This window comes from Alosa alosa, chromosome 2 (assembly GCF_017589495.1).
Source record: "Alosa alosa isolate M-15738 ecotype Scorff River chromosome 2, AALO_Geno_1.1, whole genome shotgun sequence".
In the NCBI taxonomy this organism is placed as follows: Eukaryota; Metazoa; Chordata; class Actinopteri; order Clupeiformes; family Clupeidae; genus Alosa; species Alosa alosa.
Genome location: NC_063190.1, coordinates 37,932,418 through 37,957,813, shown reverse-complemented (window position 1 = coordinate 37,957,813; position 25,396 = coordinate 37,932,418). Strand labels below are relative to the sequence as shown.

At 43.1% G+C, this 25,396-nt stretch overlaps 1 protein-coding gene across 1 annotated transcript in view; it reads left to right on the top strand.

Annotated features, from left to right (window-relative positions):
* Nucleotides 1-9,299: 9,299 nt before the first annotated feature.
* The window catches only part of LOC125311047, an 18,836-nt gene continuing 2,739 nt past the window's right edge, over nucleotides 9,300-25,396 (top strand). Inside the window, exons 1-7 of the mRNA XM_048268860.1 lie at nucleotides 9,300-9,420; nucleotides 16,322-16,477; nucleotides 18,604-18,644; nucleotides 20,348-20,394; nucleotides 20,619-20,702; nucleotides 21,581-21,678; nucleotides 25,039-25,101. Coding sequence (XP_048124817.1) covers nucleotides 9,397-9,420; nucleotides 16,322-16,477; nucleotides 18,604-18,644; nucleotides 20,348-20,394; nucleotides 20,619-20,702; nucleotides 21,581-21,678; nucleotides 25,039-25,101 — 513 coding nt within the window. The 5' untranslated portion in view covers nucleotides 9,300-9,396. The remainder of the gene's footprint in view (nucleotides 9,421-16,321; nucleotides 16,478-18,603; nucleotides 18,645-20,347; nucleotides 20,395-20,618; nucleotides 20,703-21,580; nucleotides 21,679-25,038; nucleotides 25,102-25,396) is intronic.

Below are 25,396 nucleotides of genomic sequence, written 5' to 3'. Positions count from 1 at the left end.
GGCATGAAACAGACATAGCAAAAATGCTCATTTTGAGAACTAGATTTTGCATTTTGTTGTCCAGTGTGTAATGATTGATTGAAATCACACAGTGTGTGTGATGTTTTAAGTGTTTTGAGAGAGTTACAGCCTTTTGCAAGCAAAATGTGTCATTTTGGCTAAAGTGCTTTTGTTCAGACACAGGTGTTAACTGTTTTGAGAATGTGATGTCAGAGTTAACACAAGCATCAAAACGAACAAGAAAAACTGTAATGCAAAACAGTCACATTCAGGGAATTACTCCTCCCTCTCCTCACGTTTCAGTGTGTGTGCACAAAAACTATGCATCTATGCAAACTAATCTACACACACACACACACACACAAACACAGCTTCCACACGTCAGGTCATGAACCCCTATTCACATCAGCCTCATCCTGCCTGCAGCGGTTCATCCAAGGAGACACTAAAGGACACAAAGCAGCCTCAACTGAAAGGGCACGGTCAGACGGTCAGACGGCCCGCAGATCAAAAGCCCCCAGTGTCCCTCCACTCCTTCCCCACGACCTTTCCAATGTTACGGGGTGAGTGGAGTGCCTCTCGCCTGCCCTGTGCGGTCCAGCCCGGTCCAGTCCAGGCATAGCCCCAGGACATTTCAGAGGAGATGACACAGCCAGGCCCTGACCCTGACATACTAGGCAGGACAGGACTCAGACATACAGACGGTAGCTGTGTCCTGTGTGTTTAAATGAGAGAGACAGTAGCTGTGTCCTGTGTGTTTAAATGAGAGAGACGGTAGCTGTGTCCTGTGTGTTTAAATGACAGAGAGTGAGAGACGGTAGCTGTGTCCTGTGTGTTTAAATGAGAGACGGTAGCTGTGTCCTGTGTGTTTAAATGTGTTTAAATGAGAGACGGTAGCTGTGTCCTGTGTGCTTAAATGACAGAGCGTGAGAGACGGTAGCTGTGTCCTGTGTGTTTAAATGAGAGACGGTAGCTGTGTCCTGTGTGTTTAAATGAGAGAGACAGTAGCTGTGTCCTGTGTGTTTAAATGAGAGAGACAGTAGCTGTGTCCTGTGTGTTTAAATGACAGAGAGTGAGAGACGGTAGCTGTGTCCTGTGTGTTTAAATGAGAGACGGTAGCTGTGTCCTGTGTGTTTAAATGAGAGAGAGAGAGACGGTAGCTGTGTCCTGTGTGCTTAAATGAGAGACATGACCATCAAGACATGACCCACAACATGGAGATCTCCATCTCTCCATAAACACCTCAGGACATGACCATCAAGACATGACAGGTTGTCCACAAGCCACTTCTGGTATGGTGTGCTATAAAGTGCTTAGCCGAGTCTGTGAAGGGGACGGAGATGTGTGAGGCCCCAGTACAGTGGTGTCACCTCTGCTGAAGTGAGAACTACTTACATACTCTTAATATTTGAAAGTTTTCCTAATATAACAGCCCTGTGTGCAGCAGCAGAGCACACTGCAGCATCGTAAAGGGCTTTAGCACTTCTGCTTCCCCACAAACAGGCTGATGGGGGGCTATGGCGGTTCATGCCCCCCGTAAACTCTGAGATCACGCCCTACAGACAGGGAGGTAGTAGCAGTAACTCTGTGTCTCTCTCTCTCCCCTCTGGCTTTCTCTATTCATCACTCTATTCAAAACTCTATTCATCACTCTCTCTTTTCTTTTTCTCTCTTCCTGTTGCTTCTCTCTCTCTGTTTTGCTCTCCCTCTCTCTGTTTTGCTCTCTCTCTCTGTTTTGCTCTCCCTCTCTCTGTTTTGCTCTCTCTCTCTGTTTTGCTCTCCCTCTCTCTGTTCATTTTGCTTTCTGTTTTCTGTGCATTTCTTTAGAAGACAATGTGTTGTATTGCCATGACTGTCCAGTATAGAATATTGCCAAAGCAATAATAATAATAATAAATAAATTAATAAAAAATAAAAAATAAATATCTCTCTTTTTCCCACTCTCTCCCATCCTCTTTCTCTATTTCTTTACTACCAACTTGCTCTCCCTCCCTCTCTCACTCCATACCTTTCTCCCCCTTTCCCTCTCTCTCTCTCTCCCTCCCTCCCTCTTTCTCTGTCCCTCTCCCTCCCTCCCTCCCTCTCCCTCCCTCCCTCTCTCTCTCTTCCTCTCTCTCTGTCCCTCTCTCATTTTTTCAATTTCAATTTTAATTGGCATCACTCAATGAAGCAGTGTTGCCAAAGCAAACAACAAAACAACACAGATACAATATCTGTTTATTTGCCAAAGCAAACACCAAAACAACACAGATACAGTATCTGTTTATTTGCCAAAGCAAACAACAAAACAACACAGATACAGTATCTGTTTATTTGCCAAAGCAAACAACAAAACAACACAGATACAGTATCTGTTTATTTGCCAAAGCAAACAACAAAACAACACAGATACAGTATCTGTTTATTTGCCAAAGCAAACAACAAAACAACACAGATACAGTATCTGTTTAAAATAAATACAAATAAAATAATAATAATAAATATAGCTGCAAGCAGCAATGAGGGGGCCAAGCAGATAAGCAATTGAGCAGGAGTTGGGATTGGATTGGACTGGACTTGACTGTGTTGTGTTAAATTGAATTGGATTGGACTTGATTGGATTGCACTGGACTGGACTGGATTCAAAGGTCACCGAATTTATTGTGTGTCCTCAAAATGTACTCCTAAGACCACATACCATGTTTGGTTTAAATCGGTGAAAGTGTTGATAATTATAGCACCCCTACTGGTGAAAGGTCACCAAAATAATTGTGCAGTCTTAATACGGGGTTACGATTCCACATACCAAGTTTGGGTCCTGAGCCCATGTAACAAGTTTGGTTTTGATCCGTGAAAGCATTGCTGAGATATCCCTTCACTTCCTGTTTGGTGGCTTTGCTGCCAATTTTGATTGGCTGTTACAGGCAAACGGTTTTAGGTTTGAAGACAAAAAAGGATAACTTTTTTGAGGCTTGGACTGAAGATTATGTGTGTCAAGTTTGGTGTTAATCAGACAAACTTTGTGACCTGTGAAAACTTTTAGGTGTTTTTGATTAAATCCAATATGGCGGAAAATCCATCATGGCGGAAAATGATGTCATAGGCTGCGTTGAACTCGGCTTGGTCCAAGGATTCCAACGATACCTCATATTTCACAATCGGGCCAACGGGTCAAAAGTTACTTGCATGAACGCACGTCCAACTTTGGCCTGTTGGTGGCGCTAGAGTGCTCGAGGTGCCGACTTGAAACTTGGTGAAATTAATCATAGGACTGTGCCTAATTTGTGTGCCAAATTTTACAACTTTTCACCAGACGGTTCTATGGGCTGCCATAGACTTCCAGACTGAATAATAATAATAATAGGAAAACGTAGAAGCACAATGGGTGCCTTCGCTGCTTGGCCCCCAATAATAATAACAACAAAATGATAATAATTAAAAAGAATAATAAATGAAATGTATAATGATACAGTATTACTATACATACTATACTGTATATTTATCACTGTGCTATCATGGGTATTGATTATTGATATAAAGCAAAGCATGTCACAATATGGGTCACTCACTTCCTCGATTTATGACATGTTAACAGGTAATGTGCAGCGAGTTTTACACAACTTGTATGCTCTCCCAACAAGTATGGGAGCTTGTCTTCATTTTCTAATAGTTCAAATTGAGGTATAATCTGAGGAAGTGAGCTCCTTTTTTAACTTAATCCATATATGTGACTTCCCTTTTTTACAGGGTAGATATGATGTGCAGGGTATTCTTTATACAATACAATAATTCCCCCAGAATATCTTCCACATTTGACTTTGGGATCTGTAACAGAAGGGATACAGAGCTCCCTATATATGGGAATGGATAGGCAGACATGTCCTTCTCTACTCCATGTTTCTAGCACTATGATCATATCTGAGCTATATACAAGATTTACAAAGTCAGGGTGTGTACTCTTGTCACCAAAAGCAGACGAGTGCAACCCTTGTATGTTATAGCTAGTGATTTTAAGTGATGTCATTTGTTTTTTGTATGATGTATATTAGTTTGCCAGAAATAGTAATGTTTTACTACTCAAGTATACATCAATTTAATAGCTGAGGACCCATAAGGTCATCATGGCTTGTATGATTTTCACATATGGACTCAGACAAACAGACATACAGGACAGGGACAAGTAGACAGACAGATAGATGCTTGGAACTGTTACAAATATATCTATAACATAACTCTCTAACTCTCTCTCTTCCTCTCTCTCTCTCTCTCCCTCCCTCCCTCTCTCTTCTCTCTCTCTCTCCCTCTCTCTCTCCCCCTCTCACTGTCCCTCCCTCTCTCTCTTCCTCTCTCTCTCCCTCTCTCTCTGTCCCTCCCTCTCTCTCTTCCTCTCTCTCTGTCCCTCTCTCTTTCTCTCCCTCCCTCCCAGGGCAGTGCTGACGGGGCAGTAGGGTGTGTGAGAGCTGCTCAGTAAAGGGAGGAGGTATCCAGAGGTCAGAGGAGGTCAGTGCACTCACATACCTTTGTGGGATGGGGTCAAGGCGGGTCAGACGCAGCGGGGGCCGACTGTTTCATTTTTTCACTCTGAGGTCGGCAAACGTTGAAGAGGTCGCTGGCGAGGGTGCCAGGGGTCGCGACCCCTGAGTGAGAATTCAGGGTATGAAGGTCACGCAGGTCAGAGATGGTATTTGGGAGCCTTTAGGGGTGTAAAGAAAACAAAGTCTCACTGGCAAATACACACACACAAACCCACACACACACACACACAACCACACACACACACACACACACACACACACACACACACACACAACCACACACACACACACAACCACACACACACACACACAACCACACACACACACACACACACACACCACACACACACACACACACACACACACACACACACACCACCACACACACACACACACACACACACACACACACACAACCACCCACACACACAACCACACACAACCCACACACACACACACACAACCACACACACACACACACACACACACAACCACACACACACACAACCACACACACACACACACACACACACCACACACACACACACAACCACACACACACACACACACACACACACACACACAACCACACACACACACACACAACCACACACACACACACACACACACACATACACACACACAACCACACACACACACAACCACACACACACACACACCACACACACACACACACACACACACACCACACACACACACACACACACAAACACACACACTCACACACTCACACACACACATCCTTAAACCCACAGAGGGATTAGGGGGCAGCCGTGGCCTACCCCGACCAGTAGGCACGGCTGGTTCGAACCCCGACCAGTAGGCACGGCTGAAGTGCCCTTGAGCAAGGCACCTAACCCCTCACTGCTCCCCGAGCGCCGCTGTTGTTGCAGGCAGCTCACTGTGCCGGGATTAGTGTGTGCTTCACCTCACTGTGTGTTCACTGTGTGCTGAGTGTGTTTCACTAATTCACAGATTGGGATAAATGCAGAGACTAAATTTCCCCTCACGGGATCAAAAGAGTATATATACTTATACTTATACTATTTTTCTATTTTGCTGCCAAACTTTCACCTGTTAAACCAACTCTATACAGCTGGCAAGGGTGGGGTCCCCTTCAATATCTATTCAACACACTTCTCCACTCTATGAGATGCATCATGGTGAATGAGTCAAACATGGGCATACGCCGCAATTATAGATGGAACCCAGTCCATGTCCATTCTGTTCCGTAGGTCCATTCTGTTCCGTATGTCCATTCTGTTCGGTTTGTTAGGTCCATTCTGTTCTGTAGGTCCATTCTGTTCCGTAGGTCCATTCTGTTCCGTTTGTCCATTCTGTTCCGTATGTCCATTCTGTTCGGTTCGTTAGGTCCATTCTGTTCCGTAGGTCCATTCTGTTCTGTAGGTCCATTCTGTTCGGTTCGGTAGGTCCATTCTGTTCTGTAGGTCCATTCTGTTCGGTCGGTCCATGAGCTGGTGCTCTGGTCCACACTGTTACTGTAATGTGCTTGTGGTGTCTTCCAGGGCATGCTGTGTGCTGTGGTGGCTGACATTGATTTCTCACAACCGAGTGGGTTTGACTGCACTTCATTAAGTGCTGCTGTGTACTCTACACTCACCCAAAGGAGACGTACACACACACACACACACACACACACACACACACACACACACACATACACATACACACACATACACACACATCTGTTTCCGTGTCCTCGCCACATGACTCACTTTAAGACTGTCAACATGACACAGTCATGGCTGCAGATGCTGTGTGCATTAAAAAGACGTATTACAGGCAAATGGTGGGAGTACACTTACTATTTGTTATTGCAGTGTTTCCAAACCAAGGTTGCAGCGATTATGACATCCCTCAAACACATCCACATCCATCCATCCCGCACCCGTCCGTTCATCTGTCTGAGAGAATGACATGATGGTGCCCTTGAGGTAGGAGCCGTGAGTGTTGACGTGTGGTTCAAGGCTTTTATGATGATGTTGATGATGTCAAAGACCTTGGCCTATTCTAGCAAGGACAATGTCGGCCATGTCTTGAGCTTTTCATATTTGCCCTTCTTTTATCTTATCTGTCCTCAGGACTCTATAGGCTTTAAAAAACCATTAGACTCACAAAAGGCCTCTTATATTAAAGGTCCATCATGTGTTTAGAGTTTGTCATTTCCAGCTCTAATAGTAACCACGGTAACCACATGGTTAAATGGTTAAGATAGTGGTATGAGCATACACATTTATATTGGACCCCCACATTTACAATTATGTCTTGTTGATAAAAGTTGCCCAATAACAAATACATTGTTAAATATGTGTACAGCCTTACAACATATAACGCTCATTTGAAATCAGAAAGCAACCCATAATCATGAATCATTCACTGATGTTTTTAAGAAATATTTATTAGTGGGCAAATAGTAACGTTTCACTGTTGCCTTCCAATGGGGGAATTTAAAACAAAGAGGAACAACAGCGCCATCATGTGGTCACTCTGATACTGCCAATGCAGTCCTGAAAAATGAGCATCTTTTTGGGGAATACAGAAAAACAGAGTATAAGAACACGGTAAGTACTACTAAACAGTTGAGCAACTTTTCAATTTATCATAAAAAGTACCTGGGATTCAAAATCAAAACACTTACAGTATATTGCAAATATACACCAATATTCACTATTAAATTTCTGATTTGAAACCATCAGCGTTACAGTAATGCTTACACGTGTGTGCATGTGTATGTGTGTGTGTGTGGTGTGTGTGTGTGGTGTGTGTGTGTGTGTGTGTGTGTGTGTGTGGTGTGTGTGTGTGTGTGGTGTGTGTGTGTGTGTATGTATGTATGTGTGTATGTGTATGTGTATGTGTGTGTATGTGTGTGTGTGTGTGTGTTCACTGTGCTGGAGGCCAGTAAAATGACCCCCTACTATCTGTCAGCATAATTATGCGTCGACAGAACAGCGAGGGCTTAAAACATTAGAGCTTAGTAATCCGACAGCAATTATATAGATCACTTAAGACACGGCAACCAGTTCACATAGCGACCAGTTCACATAGCGACCAGTTCAGAGTTTCAGCAGCATGTCCAGTCCTGCGGCCGGCAATAATCTGCTGAACCCATCAACAATAAGCAATAATAAACTGCCCAAAAAAAAGCTCACCAAAAAAGAAGAAGGGTTCACTGGCCTGTTTTTCTTCTTCAGTGAGTGTTTTGGCAGTTTGCAAACGGAGTGCATTACCACCATCTGCTGGACTGAGGTGTAATGGCAAGTGTACCCCTCAGCCTCGTAATGGCCGCCAGGTGAATAAGGCGAATAAAGTGTCTGTCTACAGTGGGTTCTACATTCAATTGTCCGGCTACACACGATTCTCATGTGACCTCACGCGTGAATCACTTATTTAAATCGTGAATCTTTTATTTAATTTTCCCCAGTGAAGCTGTAATGACCCAAACAACCACCAGGTGGCACTTGTGAGCAGGGTTAGGAACATCGGCTTTTGCCGCTTTGAGTCTATGCACTCCAGTATGCTACAGTATGGACCATATATTTACCCAACTTTTTTTCAGTTGTTTCCAAAATATTACCCCCTGTCCATTAAAGGTGCCATTTGTAAGAATTGAGGTAAAAATATCCAAAAAAAATGAGCTACACGCATCAAAAGAATGAGAAGATATAAGGGCGATGATGTCATTAAAAAAATGACAAGGTATAGTGCTGCAGAGATATCAACCTGAATTAGCATGCTAAATTACTAGCCACAGCCCGACAGGTGTATACTCTTTGGTTCAAGTACGCCCATAAGCCGTACGAGTTATTTGTGTATTGCAGTTTGGCTGGCGGTTATGTTGCCCGCATACCGCCTCCCATGGCCGAAACTGGTATTATGACACCTGTCGGGCTGTGGCTAGTAATTTAGCATGCAAATTCATGCAGGAATGTTTCGGATATTTTTACCTCAATTCTTACACATGGCACCTTTAATTTTGATGGCTGATAGGCCTACAGTACGTCTCCTGCAACAGTCCCAACATTTAGCACTATAGGCTAATCAAAGAATCCAAAAGTGAATTAAATCCAGAAGCAAACTGAAAATCTTATGCTTTTAATATAGCCTACCGATACGCTGTTCCAAACGACATGCAGTCTCACGATAAAACTTGTCTATGAAGGTTATAAAAATTGTTTATAAAGGTGTCTAAATTTTGACTGCTAAAAACACCATTTTAATACCTAAAAGCCATTAGCCTGTTTATGGCCACTAGGCCAACTAACATGACATTGGACACTTGGAAGTTTCAAGAAGTTAAGACTTGATGTACATTGCCCATTCTTCTGATATCATAACACTATCCAATAATATTATCAATAATAACTATATAATTACATAGATCTGTAATAAATTGGGAATTAGTTGTCATTTATATTTCAGTCACTTTTAACTAAGGCTTGTAGGCCTAGGCTAACTGTATTCCACAAATTGACACAGTGACAATACAAATGGAAAGCTGTATTAGAGAAGCTTTCCCCAAAGTGGCAGCAGACCCCAGTGGCGGGAGCAGGGGGTGCTTGTTGATTACAGGGCTGCTATAGCTCACTGCGCTTGCCCATCTTGGAAAGCAATGGCTCCCTGGATCTATTGGATTATGGGAAGGGATGTTCTACTCACATTAATCTCCAGGGCAACAGACACAGGCGCTCCGCCACCAGGGCTGAGGCATTCTGTTGTGTCAACACAGACGCACACGCTGCCGTTCCTGCTGTCGCCGTGACCACCGACACACAGACGCACACGCTGCCGTTTCTGCTGTCGCCGTGACCAACGTCTGCTGCTGCCGCGGGCTCTGGTCAAGATGAACCTCTTCTGCTTCACGCTGGTGAGTTTGCCTCCTCTTTTCTTTTCTGGCAGAACCTGTTAGTGTGTGAAGAGACACACACAGTGCATGTGATGGGAAAGTGGTCAAAGTGTTAATAGGGCTTTGACACTCAGTGTGGCACAATGGGAAATGATCATACTAAACAGATTTCAGTGAAAAAGTTGATGATGAGTTGATGATGTAGGCTGTGAAAGGCATGGTTGAATGTAATTCAAAGTTTGCATTCAATGTATTTTACAAGAGTGTCAAGCCAAGGAACTAGCTACTCTCTAACAACCAATGATTGCCATTGATAACAATTCACTGCCCTTCACTGTTCAAGTCTAATTTATGCAGCAAACACCAAGTTATATTTATCATGTTAATTAATGCTTATTTATTGAACTATTAATGATCACAGTAAATATATATCATCTACAACATGTTATAGAGTTAGGGTTAGGGTTAGGTACACATTCAGTATGTGACTAGTTGAGTGTGGAAAACATGAGCATGTGAGAGACTGAGACAATGATGAGCACGTGTGAGACTGAGACACTGATGAGCCCAGTTTAGGCTTAATGAGTGAGAAGGCCTCAGAGCCTCTTAGAGTAGATCACAGATCAGCAGGTTATGGGGAGAGGAACATGCCCTAGTCATGGATTAGAACAACCAAGTAATCAGCCAGGCCAAGCCAGGGCCACCACACACACATGCATGCATACACACACGCATACAGACACACACACATGCATGCATACACACACGCATACAGACACACACACATGCATGCATACACACGCATACATACAGACACACATACATAGACAAACTCTCTTTCACACACACACACACACACACACACACACACACACACACACACATGCATGCATACACACTCGCATACAGACACACACACATAGACAAACTTTCTTTCACACACACACACACATGCCTGCATACAAACATCACACACACACACGCACACTCATACACACACATAGACATGCATGCATGCACACACACACACACACACACACACACACATAGGGTGTGTTCCAAACGGGAGACAGCTGCCTACTGCCTCCCTCCCTACATAGAGAGCTGTCTCACTAGACATGACTTTGGATTAAATGTTAAAAATCTTTTAAAAATGAGCGTAGCACTCTAGAATCTTTGGTTAACACTACGGTATGACGTTAGCAAAGGCCTGACGTTAAACTAAATTAGCTTACGTAAGCTAGCAGGCTAACGGTATAAATTAGTTTTATGGCCGTAGTGTTAATTTTGTCACCTATTTTTAATTTAGTCTTAGTCTTAGTCTTGTGACGAAATGTCCTTTTTAGTCTTTGTCATATTTAGTCATTCAAATATCATTTTTGTTAGTCAAGTTTTAGTCAACTAAAAGTCTCGTCATTTTAGTCTAGTTTTAGTCAAAAGAAAACTAAAGCTATCTTAGTCTTAGTCAGTTTTAGTCAAAACATTTTAGTCTTTTTTTTATAACAAATTATTTCTGATTACCATTTTAGTCAAATAGTGTTTCACACATCTCAATTTTCTAACAATATTGTGTGTCCACAGGGCTACTCGACTGTTATAATTACTCATTCTGATTTTTTTTGTCAGTCAGTACATGCACAGGTAAGTCAAGCTACAGTTATAGCTCGGCTGGGATTTGGCCATAGACAGTAAAAGATTTGACTGGACCACTGTCATGATCTTCATAGACCAGTGTTTCAGTGTCCGCAAGCTATCCCAAGTGGTCCACGAGCAGACGTGGTAAAATATAATATAGATGAGTTGTTTGCAATATTGAACCAACTTGTATGTAAATTCAAACTGTTCTACAACACTGTCTATGTCAGATATGCCAGTTTAAATCATATGAATCCTCTGACACAATTAAACAAAGTGCAAAGACAATAAGCAAGGTGGTTCAGTGAGTATTGTGTAGGCTAATATACTGCTAGGTCAATTTTTTTTCTTTTTAGCTAGGTGGTCCGTGCGTTTCTTTTTTATTGATTAGTTAAGTGATCCTTCATCTGAAAAAGTTTGAGAAACACTGTCTTGGACCCAAGTATGAATGTTTTACTCCGCCACGCTAGATGGCGATATGCGCCCAAACGCAACACAAACTCTCAATCTTAGCTAACTTGCTAGCGAACTTTCCATATTAGCTTACTTGCTAGCAAACTTTGCATCATCAGTGTAACTAGTTAAATAGTTGACATTACTTGCTGAAACTTTTCGTATGGACATTCTGGGGGATGTTAATTTGTATATGAGAGAAGCTTCAACTTCTGGGTATGTAGCATTGTGGCATAAAGCCTAACTCTGGCAGAAATCTCTGTGTAGTTTCCTGCTGCAGCCACAGGGTTGCAGCAACAGCACGTAGACTAGCCTACAGGAAAGCTGCTGCGCATGAACCATGAACTCATTCGTAATATTTTGAAAAGGTAACAGCTATTCTGTCTTCTCATTTTGTAGACAAAAATGGAAGAGAAATTTTATCTTAGTTTTTATTTCAAGCAAAACATTTTAGTCTCGTCTTTTTTCGTCAACAATAATGCATCTTAAGATAGTCTTAGTCAGTGTTTCAGGACATTAGTGCAGTCTCGTCATCGTCTCGTCTTAGTCATGGAAAAAAAGGTTGTTGACTAACATTTTTCCTCTCGTCTCGTCTGACGAAATTAACACTATATGGCCGGCAGATATATCAGACCAGACGCTATTAATGGTTACAACAATGGCATAATCAGATAATAAATTGTTTATTTCTAATCTGTAAAATAAAGGTCACACAAATGACATTTTAAACAGATTCAGCAGCCATTACCGATGTCATCCACCATGTTTGTTTACCTTTCCCAGCTGTTTCAGACGGATTATGGGTAGGAGGGAGCATGAAGTGTGCATCGATGCTGCCTTCAAAAATGACCGTTATTTGCGAATTCTAAGATATCTTAAAAGGCAGCAGAATTTGTTTTTTTCGGTTTCGAACCGCACTTGCTGCCTTGCTCCCCAGTTAGATATCTTAAAAGGCAGCAACTTTACCCGTTTCGAACACACCCATAGACATGCATGCATGCACCTACACACACGTAGACACATAGACATGCATGCACACACACACACACACACACACACATAGACATGCATGCATGCACACACACACACACACACACACACACACAAGTTTTTTCAGAGGCCAGACGCGATAGATGATGATAAATTGGAAACGTCTGAAGCCTCAGATGTCCGGTCAACTCCACCATCACCAGATAAAAAGCAGAAGTGACGGGCGTATCTGTCGGAATCAGTGACATTGTTGAGTTGAGTTGCGGGGGGCGGTCGCTCCAAGACACTGTCATTCTCCGTGTACACTGGACATGCAAAGTGTTCTTTACCCAAAGCATACAGTAGGCCTATGCGTTCTCTGTCTATGATCTGCAGGGTTAGGGCCTCCTCGACGAGGCGATTACTGGTCCGCGGATAATTTCTGGCACAATTTAACGGTATCATTGAACCGCGGCCGAAAGAAAAGAAACTAAACATTTCTGAATTTATTGTTCTCAAATAAAGAGGCATAGCCTTAGGGGGTAGTGGTGTTATCAAATAAAGAGGCATAGCAGTAGGGGGTAGTGGTGTTATCAAATAAAGAGGTAGTGGTGTTATCAAATAAAGAGGCATAGCAGTAGGGGGTAGTGGTGTTATCAAATAAAGAGGCATAGCAGTAGGGGGTAGTGGTGTTCTCAAATAAAGAGGCATAGCAGTAGGGGGTAGTGGTGTTATCAAATAAAGAGGCATAGCATTAGGGGGTAGTGGTGTTCTCAAATAAAGAGGCATAGCATTAGGGGGTAGTGGTGTTATCAAATAAAGAGGCATAGCAGTAGGGGGTAGTGGTGTTCTCAAATAAAGAGGCATAGCATTAGGGGGTAGTGGTGTTATCAAATAAAGAGGCATAGCAGTAGGGGGTAGTGGTGTTCTCAAATAAAGAGGCATAGCATTAGGGGGTAGTGGTGTTATCAAATAAAGAGGCATAGCATTAGGGGGTAGTGGTGTTCTCAAATAAAGAGGCATAGCATTAGGGGCTAGTGGTGTGAGCGCTCATTCTTGTGTGTGCGCATCTGTGCAAGTTAAACAGTCACCACTGGAGATAACGTGGGTAGCAGCAACAAACAACGTAGCCTTTTTAAAACAACGAACGAAGCGGACTCTTGCTGTCCATGAAAACATAGATACTGGCTAGATCTTGTCAGGCATGTTTAAGTTAGGCTAATGAACATGTTGCATTCTATACAGCCTGATTATGTCATTCTTTAAGCTACATAGCCTGTCTCCAGTTTTCCTCAATTTGACTAATTAAGAAGGGATAATAGGAATTTGACCGGCATATCATCAAAATGTCCGGAAAATGAAACTCTGACACACATACACACACACACACATAGGCATGCATGCACACACACACACACACAAGTAGACACATAGACCCCCCCTCTCTCTCTTTTTCTCTCTCTCTCTCTGTCACACTCACACAAACACACACAAACACACCCACACACAAACACACACTCACAAACACACAAATACACACACCTCATTTTTTGCAGTCACATGAAGCAGGAGATGCAGCTGTTCAGCTCAGGTCCAATCAGTGCCAAGCTTTTTCCGTCTAGTGGTCAGGAGTAGGACAGGTCACTCTGAGTGCTGTGTGATTGGGAATTGTGTAGTGTTGTGTGATTGGGAGATGTGTAGGTCAGGTCACTCTGAGTGCTGTGTGATTGGGAGATGTGTAGTGCTGTGTGATTGGGAGATGTGTAGTGCTGTGTGATTGGGAGATGTGTAGTGCATACCTGTCAACATTTAGCTTTCCAAAAACGGAAGATTTTTTTTTTTTTTTTAGGGTTTGCATATTTAATCGTTTCATACACGTGTTTCAACACTGCATTTCGGTCGTTGCTTTTACCTTACCATTACCTTACGCATGCCAGTTATGTATCCACCAGCTGCCTGCCTGCAGCCTACTTCCAAAACTCCAAAGCTGCTTGCTGTCAGATTTGGTTCCGAGGGCACAAGTTCAGTGTATCAACAACACTCAATAACAGTTTATGTGATGTGTAAATCAATTAAATTCTCAACAATTTCACAACAGCTAGTTCTGGAGTAGGCCATTCCACTAACCCGCTTACTTATGACGAGACTCAGGCTGCGCAGTCGGCACCGGCTTCCTTATTTGGGTTTTGGGTTGCCAGGTTTTAGCCTATGACAAAACGGTTGAAATTGAAACTAAGTGATCGTGTATGTGTAGGGTGTATTTCATACACAATCTGGCAACCTGAATGGATCAATGATTTTAAAATTAAGTTTGATGGCCATGCAAATTACGGGAGTTTTCCGGGAGAAATAACAAAACGGGAGGGTGCTGGGAGATGACCTTGAAATACGGGAGAAACCCGGAAAAAACGGGAGTGTTGACAGGTATGGTGTAGTGCTGTGTGATTGGGAGATGTGTAGTGCTGTGTGATTGTGGGAGATGTGTAGTGCTGTGTGATTGTGGGAGATGTGTAGGTCAGGTCACTCTGATTGCTGTGGGATTGTGGGAGAAGACCAGGTCACTACAGGTCACTGCAGCGTCCCCATCCTTGTGATCTATGGAGTTTCATTTGTGTGCTGCAGAGCACACAGGGTCACAGCCTTCTCACCCCCCACATCTGCCACACACCATGAACTTGGGACTTTTGTGTACTAGACTGTGTGAGTCTAGTATACTGTGTGAGTCTAGTACACTGTGTGAGTCTAGTGAGTCTAGTACACTGTGTGAGTCTAGTACACTGTGTGAGTGTGTGAGTCTAGTACACTGTGTGAGTCTAGTATACTGTGTGAGTGTGAGTCTAGTACACTGTGTGAGTCTTGTGTGTCTAGTACACTGTGAGTCTAGTATACTGTGTGAATCTAGTACACTGTGTTAGTGTGTGAGTCTAGTATACTGTGTGAGTGTGTGAGTCTAGTACACTGTGTGAGTCTAGTACACTGTGTGAGTCTAGTATACTGTGTGAGTCTAGTACACTGTGTGAGTCGAGTATACTGTGTGAGTGTGTGAGTCTAGTACACTGTGTGAGTCTAATATACTGTGTGAGTCTAGTACACTGTGTGAGTCTAGTGAGTCTAGTACACTGTGTGAATCTAGTACACTGTGTGACTTTGTGAGTCTAGTACACTGTGTGAGTCTAGTATACTGTGTAAGTCTAGTACACTGTGTGAGTCGAGTATACTGTGTGAGTGTGTGAGTCTAGTACACTGTGTGAGTCTAGTATACTGTGTGAGTGTGTGAGTCTAGGTCAGCGTTTCTCAAACTATGGGCCGCGGACCGGCACCGGTCCGCAACGTGGAGACTGCTGGTCCGCGGAGCCGTGGAGTGAAATTGTATGTATGTATGTATGTATGTATGTATGTATGTATTAAAGTGTAAAACTATTGTAATCATTACATCTTACATTAGCAAAGCAGTCCTCTGATGTGCATGATTTCACAAATGTTTTGTGAACAATGTTAGCACTTTAAACATTGACTGCTTTGAAGTGAATATGCATGTATAACAATATAGCAAAATAATAATTGTGATAATGATAATTTGATGTGTGGGTACGTGTAGGTGGGCCCTATGACTCTAAAGTCTGCCATGACCGGGCCTCAGGTCACAGAAGTTTGAGAAAGGCTGGTCTAGTACACTGTGTGAGTCGAGTATACTGAGTCTAGTGCACTAGACAGCATTTCCCCAGAGTTGATCTGAGCAATGATTTCTGTCAGAAACAGTTACACTGTCACAAGGTAAGTTTATTAACTCACAGACATACAGTGGCAACACAAAGGCAATAAATCCTCCACGTATTCCCATGTGTTTGCCACGTGTGTTGTCCAGGAGGGCTCGACGGACAGCCTGTACCGGCCGACGGAGAGTAAGAGAGGTTTCCAGGAGACCGCCGTATTACCCAGCAGGCCGAGCACCAGCAAGTCCCTGCAGGAAAAAGCAAAGTGGCGCGGCTCGGAGCCTTGCATCGCCACACTGGACGCGCAGGTAGCTACTGCCCACACCTGTAATATCTTACCATCCTGAAACTCACCGCCCACACCCATAATATCTTACCATCCTGAAACTCACTGCCCACACCCATAATATCTTACCATCCTGAAACTCACTGCCCACACCTGTAATATCATACCATCCTGAAACGCACTGCCCACACCTAGGGATCGACCGATATGTTTTTTTCAGGGCCGATACCGATATCAATTATTACCAAAACAGGAGGCCGATAACCGATATGTAAAACCGATATGTCAGTTGTCAAAAAGGGGGGTAGATAGTAAAGGCTATATGCTGCAAAAAATAATTAAAAAAGGCACGTTAATAGCCAGCTCAGGACGCGATTTTGTTCAGGTCGGATTAAATTACGGTTGGCCCTGGGTGCATGTAGTCTTTTCTGACAGTCCGTTTCAAAAAGGAGCAATTAGACTTCTTGACGTTCGCTATCGCATAATTTAGGACTTGTCTGTACTATGTCCGCCGAGGTGTCCCGTTATTCACAATTAACGAACGAGGCGGAGGCAGAGAACTCCCGACGCGCAGCACCCGAGTTTGTGGGATAACTAGTAAACAGCATCAGTAACGTGCATCAATCGGGAATTCGCTAAATGAAGGAAGTGGGTGCTTTACTTATTGTTCCGGATCAAAGAGACAATAGCTTACAAAGTGGTGTTTTTGTAACTTCACTGTAGATGATTGTGATTCACTGCAACTTCAGCAATGTAGGCTACCTTCCTTACCTTCGAAAAATAGCTCCGTAGGCTACAGCTGAAGCCCAGTCTGCCTCAGTGAGAATCCTAAACGTTGTCTGTGTTCAGTCTTCGATCCTGATTGGCTGCATTCGTGCTAACTAACAAATCAGACGGTGTAGTGGGCGGGACAATGCTCTTGACCACAGAGCAGCACATTCAGGGAGTGAGAGACGCTTTACAGACAAAGTAGCGCGTTTCATTCTTTATCCATTTCAATATCGGCTTATCGGTGGAAAAAATGACCGATACCAATTATTATAAAAATGCTAAATATCGGCCCTAATAATCGGCCAGGCCGATAATTGGTCGACCCCTACCCACACCTATAATATCTTACCATCCTGAAACTCACCGCCCACACCTGTAATATCTTACCATCGAAACTCACTGCCCACACCTGTAATATCACCCACACCTGTAATATCTTACCATCCTGAAACTCACCTTCCTCCATAAATGGTCACCATTTAGCTAATGTCCAAACGTGGGATTTCTTCCTTTGCTTTCAAACTTTTCTTTCTAGAAACCCTGCTGAAAAAACACAGCTGGAAACCAGCTTATGCTGGTAGCTGGTTTTAGATAGATAGATAGATACTTTATTGATCCCCAGGGAAATCAAGATTTAGCTGGTCTTTGCTGGTTTTAGATAGATAGATAGATCCTTTATTGATCCCCAGGGGAAATCGAGATTTAGCTGGTCTTTGCTGGTTTTCTTCCAGTTCGCTTGTCTCTGTTCGGAGCATGTGTGTTTTTGGTTTTGGTTTTGGTTTTTGACGGTTCTTGGCATGCGTAATGTAGCCTCATTACCATTAGTGACTCTTACTGTATCAAAATCCTACCTTGATGATGTGCTTAAAGTCAAGTAAAATGATTTCAGTTTGTGCATGATTACATGATATAACTATACTATTATACTGTAGCCTAAATGGGGGATAATTGAGCTATTCATGCTGGTAGGCCTATTTCTGAAGTGTTAAAGATTAAAAGGAAAAATGACAACAAGAACCGTACAGAACCAAAAACTGTGACCTTAAAATCGTGATACGACCCGAACCGGGACCTTAAAACCGTGACACGAACCGAGGGTTTCGTGAACCGTGCCACCCCTAATGTACACAACTTGTGTAAACAATTGTTCTATAATGTTGTAAATCGCTTTGGATTAAAGCATATCCTAAATGTCATCAACATAAACATCACTGAGTTGTGAAGCCAGGAATAATGTAATGTCAAATATTTCACAAAATGTCTAATGCAGAAATCTTGGAGAATAACCCCAGAATTACAATGTCAGTGCTTAGATTAAAAGTGCACCTGTCTGCTGCCTTTGGTTTATCTGTTTCAATGAGGCTTTTGTTCCCTCAGGAGCAAAGGCACACATCCAGTTTGAAGAAAGCGAAACGAAAGTAAGTTTGCACACATCTCACTGGCTGGCTATTGTGTCAGTCAAAGTTTGCACGCATCTCACTGGCTGGCTAGTATTAGTCTAAGTTTGCACACATCTCACTGGCTGGCTATTGTTAGTCTAAGTTTGCACGCATCTCACTGGCTGGCTATTGTGTCAGTCAAAGTGGCGAGTGAAAGTTCAGAGCTAATCCTGGCTAACGTGAAAGTGAAGCAAGCCAAGCTTTGGCTAACCTCCTGGTAATGCCTCCAGTAGAAGTCCTTAATGTGATTGCTGTTAATATTGGTCCTGCACAGTAAGCTACACACAGGCCCGAGAGATTGAGTCACACACAAATTGATTTTTAGAGCATCATCTTCACATGACATAGTCACCTCAGTCAGGAGTGGGCACATGACATAGTCACCTGTCAGGAGTGGGCACATAACATAGTCACCTCAGTCAGGAGTGGGCAGCCGTAGTAACCTGTCAGGAGTGGGCACATGACATAGTCACCTGTCAGGAGTGGGCAGCCGTAGTCACCTGTCAGGAGTGGGCAACGGCCACCTCAGAGAGTAAACGTCCTACCTGCAGCAAAGGCACCTGTGCACATTTAACACCAATGATTTCACATTTGCCCAAATGGTGCAGCCCTACTGAACTGTGTGTGTGTGTGAATGCCCAAATGGTGCAGCCCTACTAAACTGTGTGTGTTTGTGTGTGTGTGTGTGTGTGTGTGTGTGTGTGTGTGTGTGTGTGTGTGTGTGAATGCCCAGTGTGGCTGGCCAGTGCTAGGACCAGGTGTTGAGGTGGCCTCTGAGCTCTCTGAGGGAAAGTGACAGATCGGATTACATTAATAGGACTAAGCATCAAGAAGATCAAGTGCCAGGACGCCTGCAACAATGAACGTGTCAGTGCTCTAACCAAACGCTGCTCTAACCAAACACTGCTCTAACCAAACGCTGTTCATATCTACTCTACTGCATGAGCACTTAGCGCTCTAACCAAACGCTGCTCTAACCAAACACTGTTCACATCTACTGCATGAACACTTAGTGCTCTAACCAAACGCTGTTCACATCTACTGCTTACTCTAGACGTTGCCGAATACTGTCGATTGGAAAAATAACGACCAAAATCGGTGCTACCGAACTGGAGTAGCTGCAGCTAATGGCCAATACTCCCAGTCAGCTACAATGCTAGGTCTGGGGGCATCAGCAACAATGCTAGGTCTGGGGGTATCAGCAACAATGCTAGGTCTGGGGGTATCAGCAACAATGCTAGGTCTAGGTGTATCAGCTACAATGCTAGGTCTGGGGGTATCAGCAACAATGCTAGGTCTGGGTGTATCAGCAACAATGCTAGGTCTGGGTGTATCAGCAACAATGCTAGGTCTGGGGGCATCATCTAAACACGCCTTTTTTGCCTCTTAACAGACTCAAAATGTCATTAAAAGGTCTGTACAATATTAACAGAGTCCTTATGTGACAAAACGATATCAAAAAATATCAATTGACATACAGTATGTAACTCGATTTGGATAAAAGCTTCAGCCAAGTCAATAAATGTAAATAACAATAACTAGAGGTGGTAATCCTAGTAGTTGGAACACAATAGCTCAATACCATCAATAGGATTTGTTTTCTCTGTTAAAATGTTTGTTATGGCATTTTTTGTCTAAATCTCCAATAACTTTTGTTCCCAATAATGTTTGGTTGGGTGTAGATCCCACACACCAGGAGCAAGGTTATCTACAGAACACGAAGCTCTAGGTGAGTCTGACCTCTGTAGTTCCTCTCTTCCTCTCTGAGTTCTTCAGATCAGGCATCCTTTACTGAGCTCAAACTGTCCCAGATGTGTGTGTGTGTGTGTTACTGACCCACTTGGCAAAGTGCTTGACTTTGTTTTGCCATGTGAGCTCAGTTTGATGTTTTTTGGCTCTGATATAAAACCCTTAATGGCTTCCGGCCGCATCACACTCTCTCTCTCTCTGCAGACATTCCAGATTGCACTAATGCATACTGGCACACATCCAGACCCAGAGAAGACTGGGTTGAAATTAAGAATGGTCACAACGAAGGTGAGTAATCCATATTGTGTCTGGATGCCTGTGTCTTATGTGTGTTTATATATGTGTGTGTGTGTTTATATGTGTGTGTGAGACAGTGAGGTGAGGTGTTCTGATGTTCTGACTGCATAATTCTGTGAACTCCATGTGTGTGGTGATGTCACAATGGCTCTGTAATGCCAGTGTGATGTCACAATGGCTCCGTAATGCCAGTGTGATGTATGTTTAAAGCAGAAGATTTTCTACCTGGTCATTCTGCTGGATTTGCTCACAACCAGTTAATGAAAGGGAGAGCGAGAGAGAGAGGTGGGGGAGAGTGTGGGAGAGAGAGAGAGGGACAAAGAGTGAGGGAGTGCGGGATAGAGAGAGGTGGGGGAGAGTGTGGGATAGAGAGAGAGGGACAAAGAGTGAGGGAGTGCGGGATAGAGAGAGGGGGGGAGAGAGGGAGGGTGTGGCAGCAGGAGGTCAAAGAGGTCACATGACAGTGGGCAGTGATGTTGCAGATGTTACAGCTTATGATGTCAGGCCATTTGGTCAAGCAGAGCACACACACATGCACACACACACACACACACACACACACACACTCAAAGGACAACATGCACAGAGGCACTTTCTCAGGCGTGGACACACATACACTCGCACACACACACACACACACAAACACACACACACACACACACACACACACACACACACACACACACACAGGCTCACCTCACACTCCAACTCACTGGGCTTTGTCCCTGTTGGCTTCAGCAGAGTGTAGGGATGGAGTGCAGAAAGTAGAGATGTCACATACAAATCTAACTCTGAGCTGAATGAAGTGGTGAAATGTAGAAAGTACAATTCTAACTCTGAGCGGTTTTCTGTGGTTGCTGCTTTTGCAGTGCTAGACAATGAGCCTCTTCAAGCAAGACTTCTCCCTGAGGAAGACACAGTCCGACAGCTCACATTAGAGAGGAGAGAGAGAGGGCAAATCACCCAGGTGAGATGATGTGTGTGTGTGTGTGTGTGTGTGTGTGTGTGTGTGTGTGTGTTTTTGTGTGTGTGTGTACGTGTTTGTGTGTGTGTGTGTGTGTGTGTGTGTGTGTGTGTGTACGTGTGTGTGTGTGTGTGTGTGTGTGTGTGTGTGTGTGTGTGTGTGTGTGCGCGTGTGCGTGTGTTCACCAGAGGCAGCTCACCTTAGCGAGAAGACAGAGACGGCAAACCACTCAGGTGAGATAGATAGATACTTTATTGATCCCCAGGGGAAATTCAAGATGATGTGTGTGCGTAAAATCGTCAAAATCTCAAGCAATTTTCTATTTTTTTTTGGGTTGCTCCAACTGACAGACGTGTTTACGGTCGAGTCCAGAGAAAACAAAGCTTTTGACAATAATAAAGATAAATGTACCCGTCTAGCCCCATAGGCTCCCATTCATTCTGCACTAGCTTGTGGCCCCCTAGGCAGTATATATATCTATGCCTTCAACATTGATGTTGCAAGACTAAGAACATCTGCCTACTCTCAGTGCCTCACCTGTAGCCTATAACACAATGACGTTGAAATTGCATGAATATTTCATGTAAACTTAATGAATCATGAATCAATTCTGTAAACCGACAGAAAATTCCGGACTAATTCTAGATATTTCATTCCATATACAATAAATAAAATCAAGTAAATCCAGTGTTCTTTTTGTGCTAATTACCGTCATTATACAGAGGTGTAGGTTGTTACAGTTTTTTACAACTGTTTACACACGTTTTCAAAACTCTGTGTCTATTTTTCAAAACTCCACACACAAAACCAACAATTGCTCACACAAAATGCAAAATGCCTCAAATCTCCAGCAAAATGACACACAATATTCAAAATGTCATAAACACATCTTTAAATCAAACATTCGCCTCACATTACAAACACTTTTGTCATAATATGACATTTTGGATACATCATGTACACACTGTTGCTCAAAACCTAACACTCTTCTGTCTTTCATAGGATTTATGTATTTCCATACAAGAGTGAAAGTTACAGTATCTACAGAGAGAAGTTGAAATACACAATAAAAATGCAAGCAATATTGAAACCAAAAAATAGTGATTTTTCCCAAATAATTTGCTGTTGCGAATACAGTATTTTACAGCCAACAAGAACAAAGCAAAGCAAAATACAATGACCACCATTCCTTTCAAAGAAACATTCCTTTCAAAGTATCTGTATTGGTTCTGAAATCCTCTAGGGCCAGATTGAAAGGGTCCATACCTACATGTAGAGTATCTATTTATAGGCCTATACTAAGGCAATGACTGGATGGTGTTGTGTAAAGTAAAGAGTGTTTACACATGTGAGGAGAGAGAGTGAAGCACTGGTGATTTAGTGGCATTTTGATGGGTTGTGTTTGAAAAATAAAATCAAGTTGCTTCCTGTTCGATTTTTGTGTGTTAAGTAGAAAATTGTGTGTGGTGTTTTGCAAAATGTGTTTTAGTCAATTGAAAACTGAGTCAAACACTGAGAATTAGTGTATGGTTTTGCAGATTTGGTGTGGGGTTATGATGTTTGGAAGACATGTTTAGAAAATTGTGTGACAAGCAAAGATTTAGTGTGTAAGCATTTGAAAAAAACTGTAAAGAAACACCAGAATAATTGCTGTGCTATGCCCCTCGGTGTCAATATTCATCACCTTTTAGTGCTAAGATGGTAGCCAGCTATTCAAATCCGACTGGGTCACGATCCTACTCGATCAGCAATGTTACATTGTACAATATCAAGCTTTCCAGTCATGCATCAGTAAATGTCAAAGACTTCATTTTCCATATTAAGCGTGTTGCATCAGAATGTGGTTGAAGCTGTTATTTTCAGGTGAAAGAACTGTATTGTGTTGCTTTGATGAACAGTACTTTATACCCAGGATAAGTTTATTCAGCAGTGAAAATTAAGTTACATTACCATTAGCACCAACAAACAGTAATCCAAGTTAAGGTCCAGTAAATGTGTTAGTAATGCTAACAGGCGCTAACAGGCGCAGTCATGCTATGAAGGTCCAGTAAATGTGTTAGTAATGCTAACGTGCTAACAGGCGCAGGACGAGACCGCCTATGCCGAGCACCATGGGATGTCATTTTTAAATAATGCCGGTCAACTTTGCATTTTATTATTATTGTTGTTATGGTATGTGTGTTTTTTTATATGAACATAAAAAATGCGTTGGTCTCGAGGACTCGGTCTGAAATTACGAGTCTTTCTCCTCCCACTGTGGTCCGAGACCGAGTCAAGACCGAGTCTTTGAAGGAACGAGTCCGAGACGAGACCGAGAAAGCAGAAATTGGTCTCGAGACTGGACTCGAGTACTACATCACTACTATGAAGGTCCAGTAAATGTGTGCACAGGAGACTGCTCTCCAGTGCATAGTGTCCGGTTTGGTCAAACCTGTGGACAGGAGACTCTCCTCCAATGCATATGGCGTCCGGTTTGGAGCGCGCTCTCGTAGTGCCCTGTTGCGTCCCCTGTCTGGTGAATGAGAGCAATCAGAAAGTGTGTCATCTCGCGATGAGAGTGGTCATCTTGCTAATGCAATCCATTAATCTAGAATTCATTCAACTGTGGGAGCTGTCGCTCAATGTCACCTTCACACACACACCAAATGTTGTGCTGGTGTACCTAGTAGGGTAGGTGTCCAACAAAAAAATAAAATAATAAATTATGAAGTTAGAAATATTAAGAAATGCTGCTAATTTTATGCTGTTGAACTTACATGGTGCATTGTCACTTTAAGGTCGCTCAGTCTAAGCTTTCTCATAAAACCCTTTCACCAGCTCTTACAGATATACTGTAAGGCTAATAAACTCTAGCCTTGTTTGTTTGTGCCACATTGATAACACAATAACAATACTATGCATAATATTAAGTTGTTACAAGCAGTTATAAGTTTCATATATTAAAAGGGGATATCAACAATGACACCTGGAACCTGCCAGTCTATCTCTCTCTCTCTGGTGCGCACTCAAGATGCGTTCCCAATTAATTAGAGTAAGTAACGTTCTAGATGCTGCTGCATGATCATCCTTGTATGTAACACGAAGTTGGTGCATTTTGACATCGTAAACATTTTCGAAGAGAGAAAAGCAGTTAGCAGTAAAGCCATTTATTGATTACATTTTGATACCCTCTCTGTCCCTTGGTGCCCTTGTGCAAGATGCGTAGGAGCGTGTAATGGTGACCACATGAATCTCCTATTTATGTATGAGCTAACAATGGAGCGTGTAATGGTGACCACATGAATCTCCTACTTGTGGATAATAAAGCTGACCTTGAGCTTGACCTTGTTTGACCTGTTGATCTGTGCACTTGTTCTTGTGCAGACAGTGAACTTTGAGGCCTGGAACCCAAACTGGGAACCCTCCGACAGTCGGCAGCACGATTTGGTGAGTGAGGTATTTATCTGTTGATCGTTGAAGTTATTCTCAATCAAGAGGCCACAGACAGACGACAGGGTGTGTGTGTGTGTGTGTGTGTGTGTGTGTGTGTGTGTGTGTGAGTGTGTGTGTGTGTGTGTGTGCGTGTGTGTGTGTGTGTGTGTAAGAGATCACAGCCCAGCTGAAAGGGGGCTGTCAGTGTAGCGTGTTAATCAAGGCAAGCAGGCATTAGCCAACAGCACGGAACAATCACTTAGCGCGCATGATCGTTATTTACAACCAAGCACAGATGGTGGGCTGATGA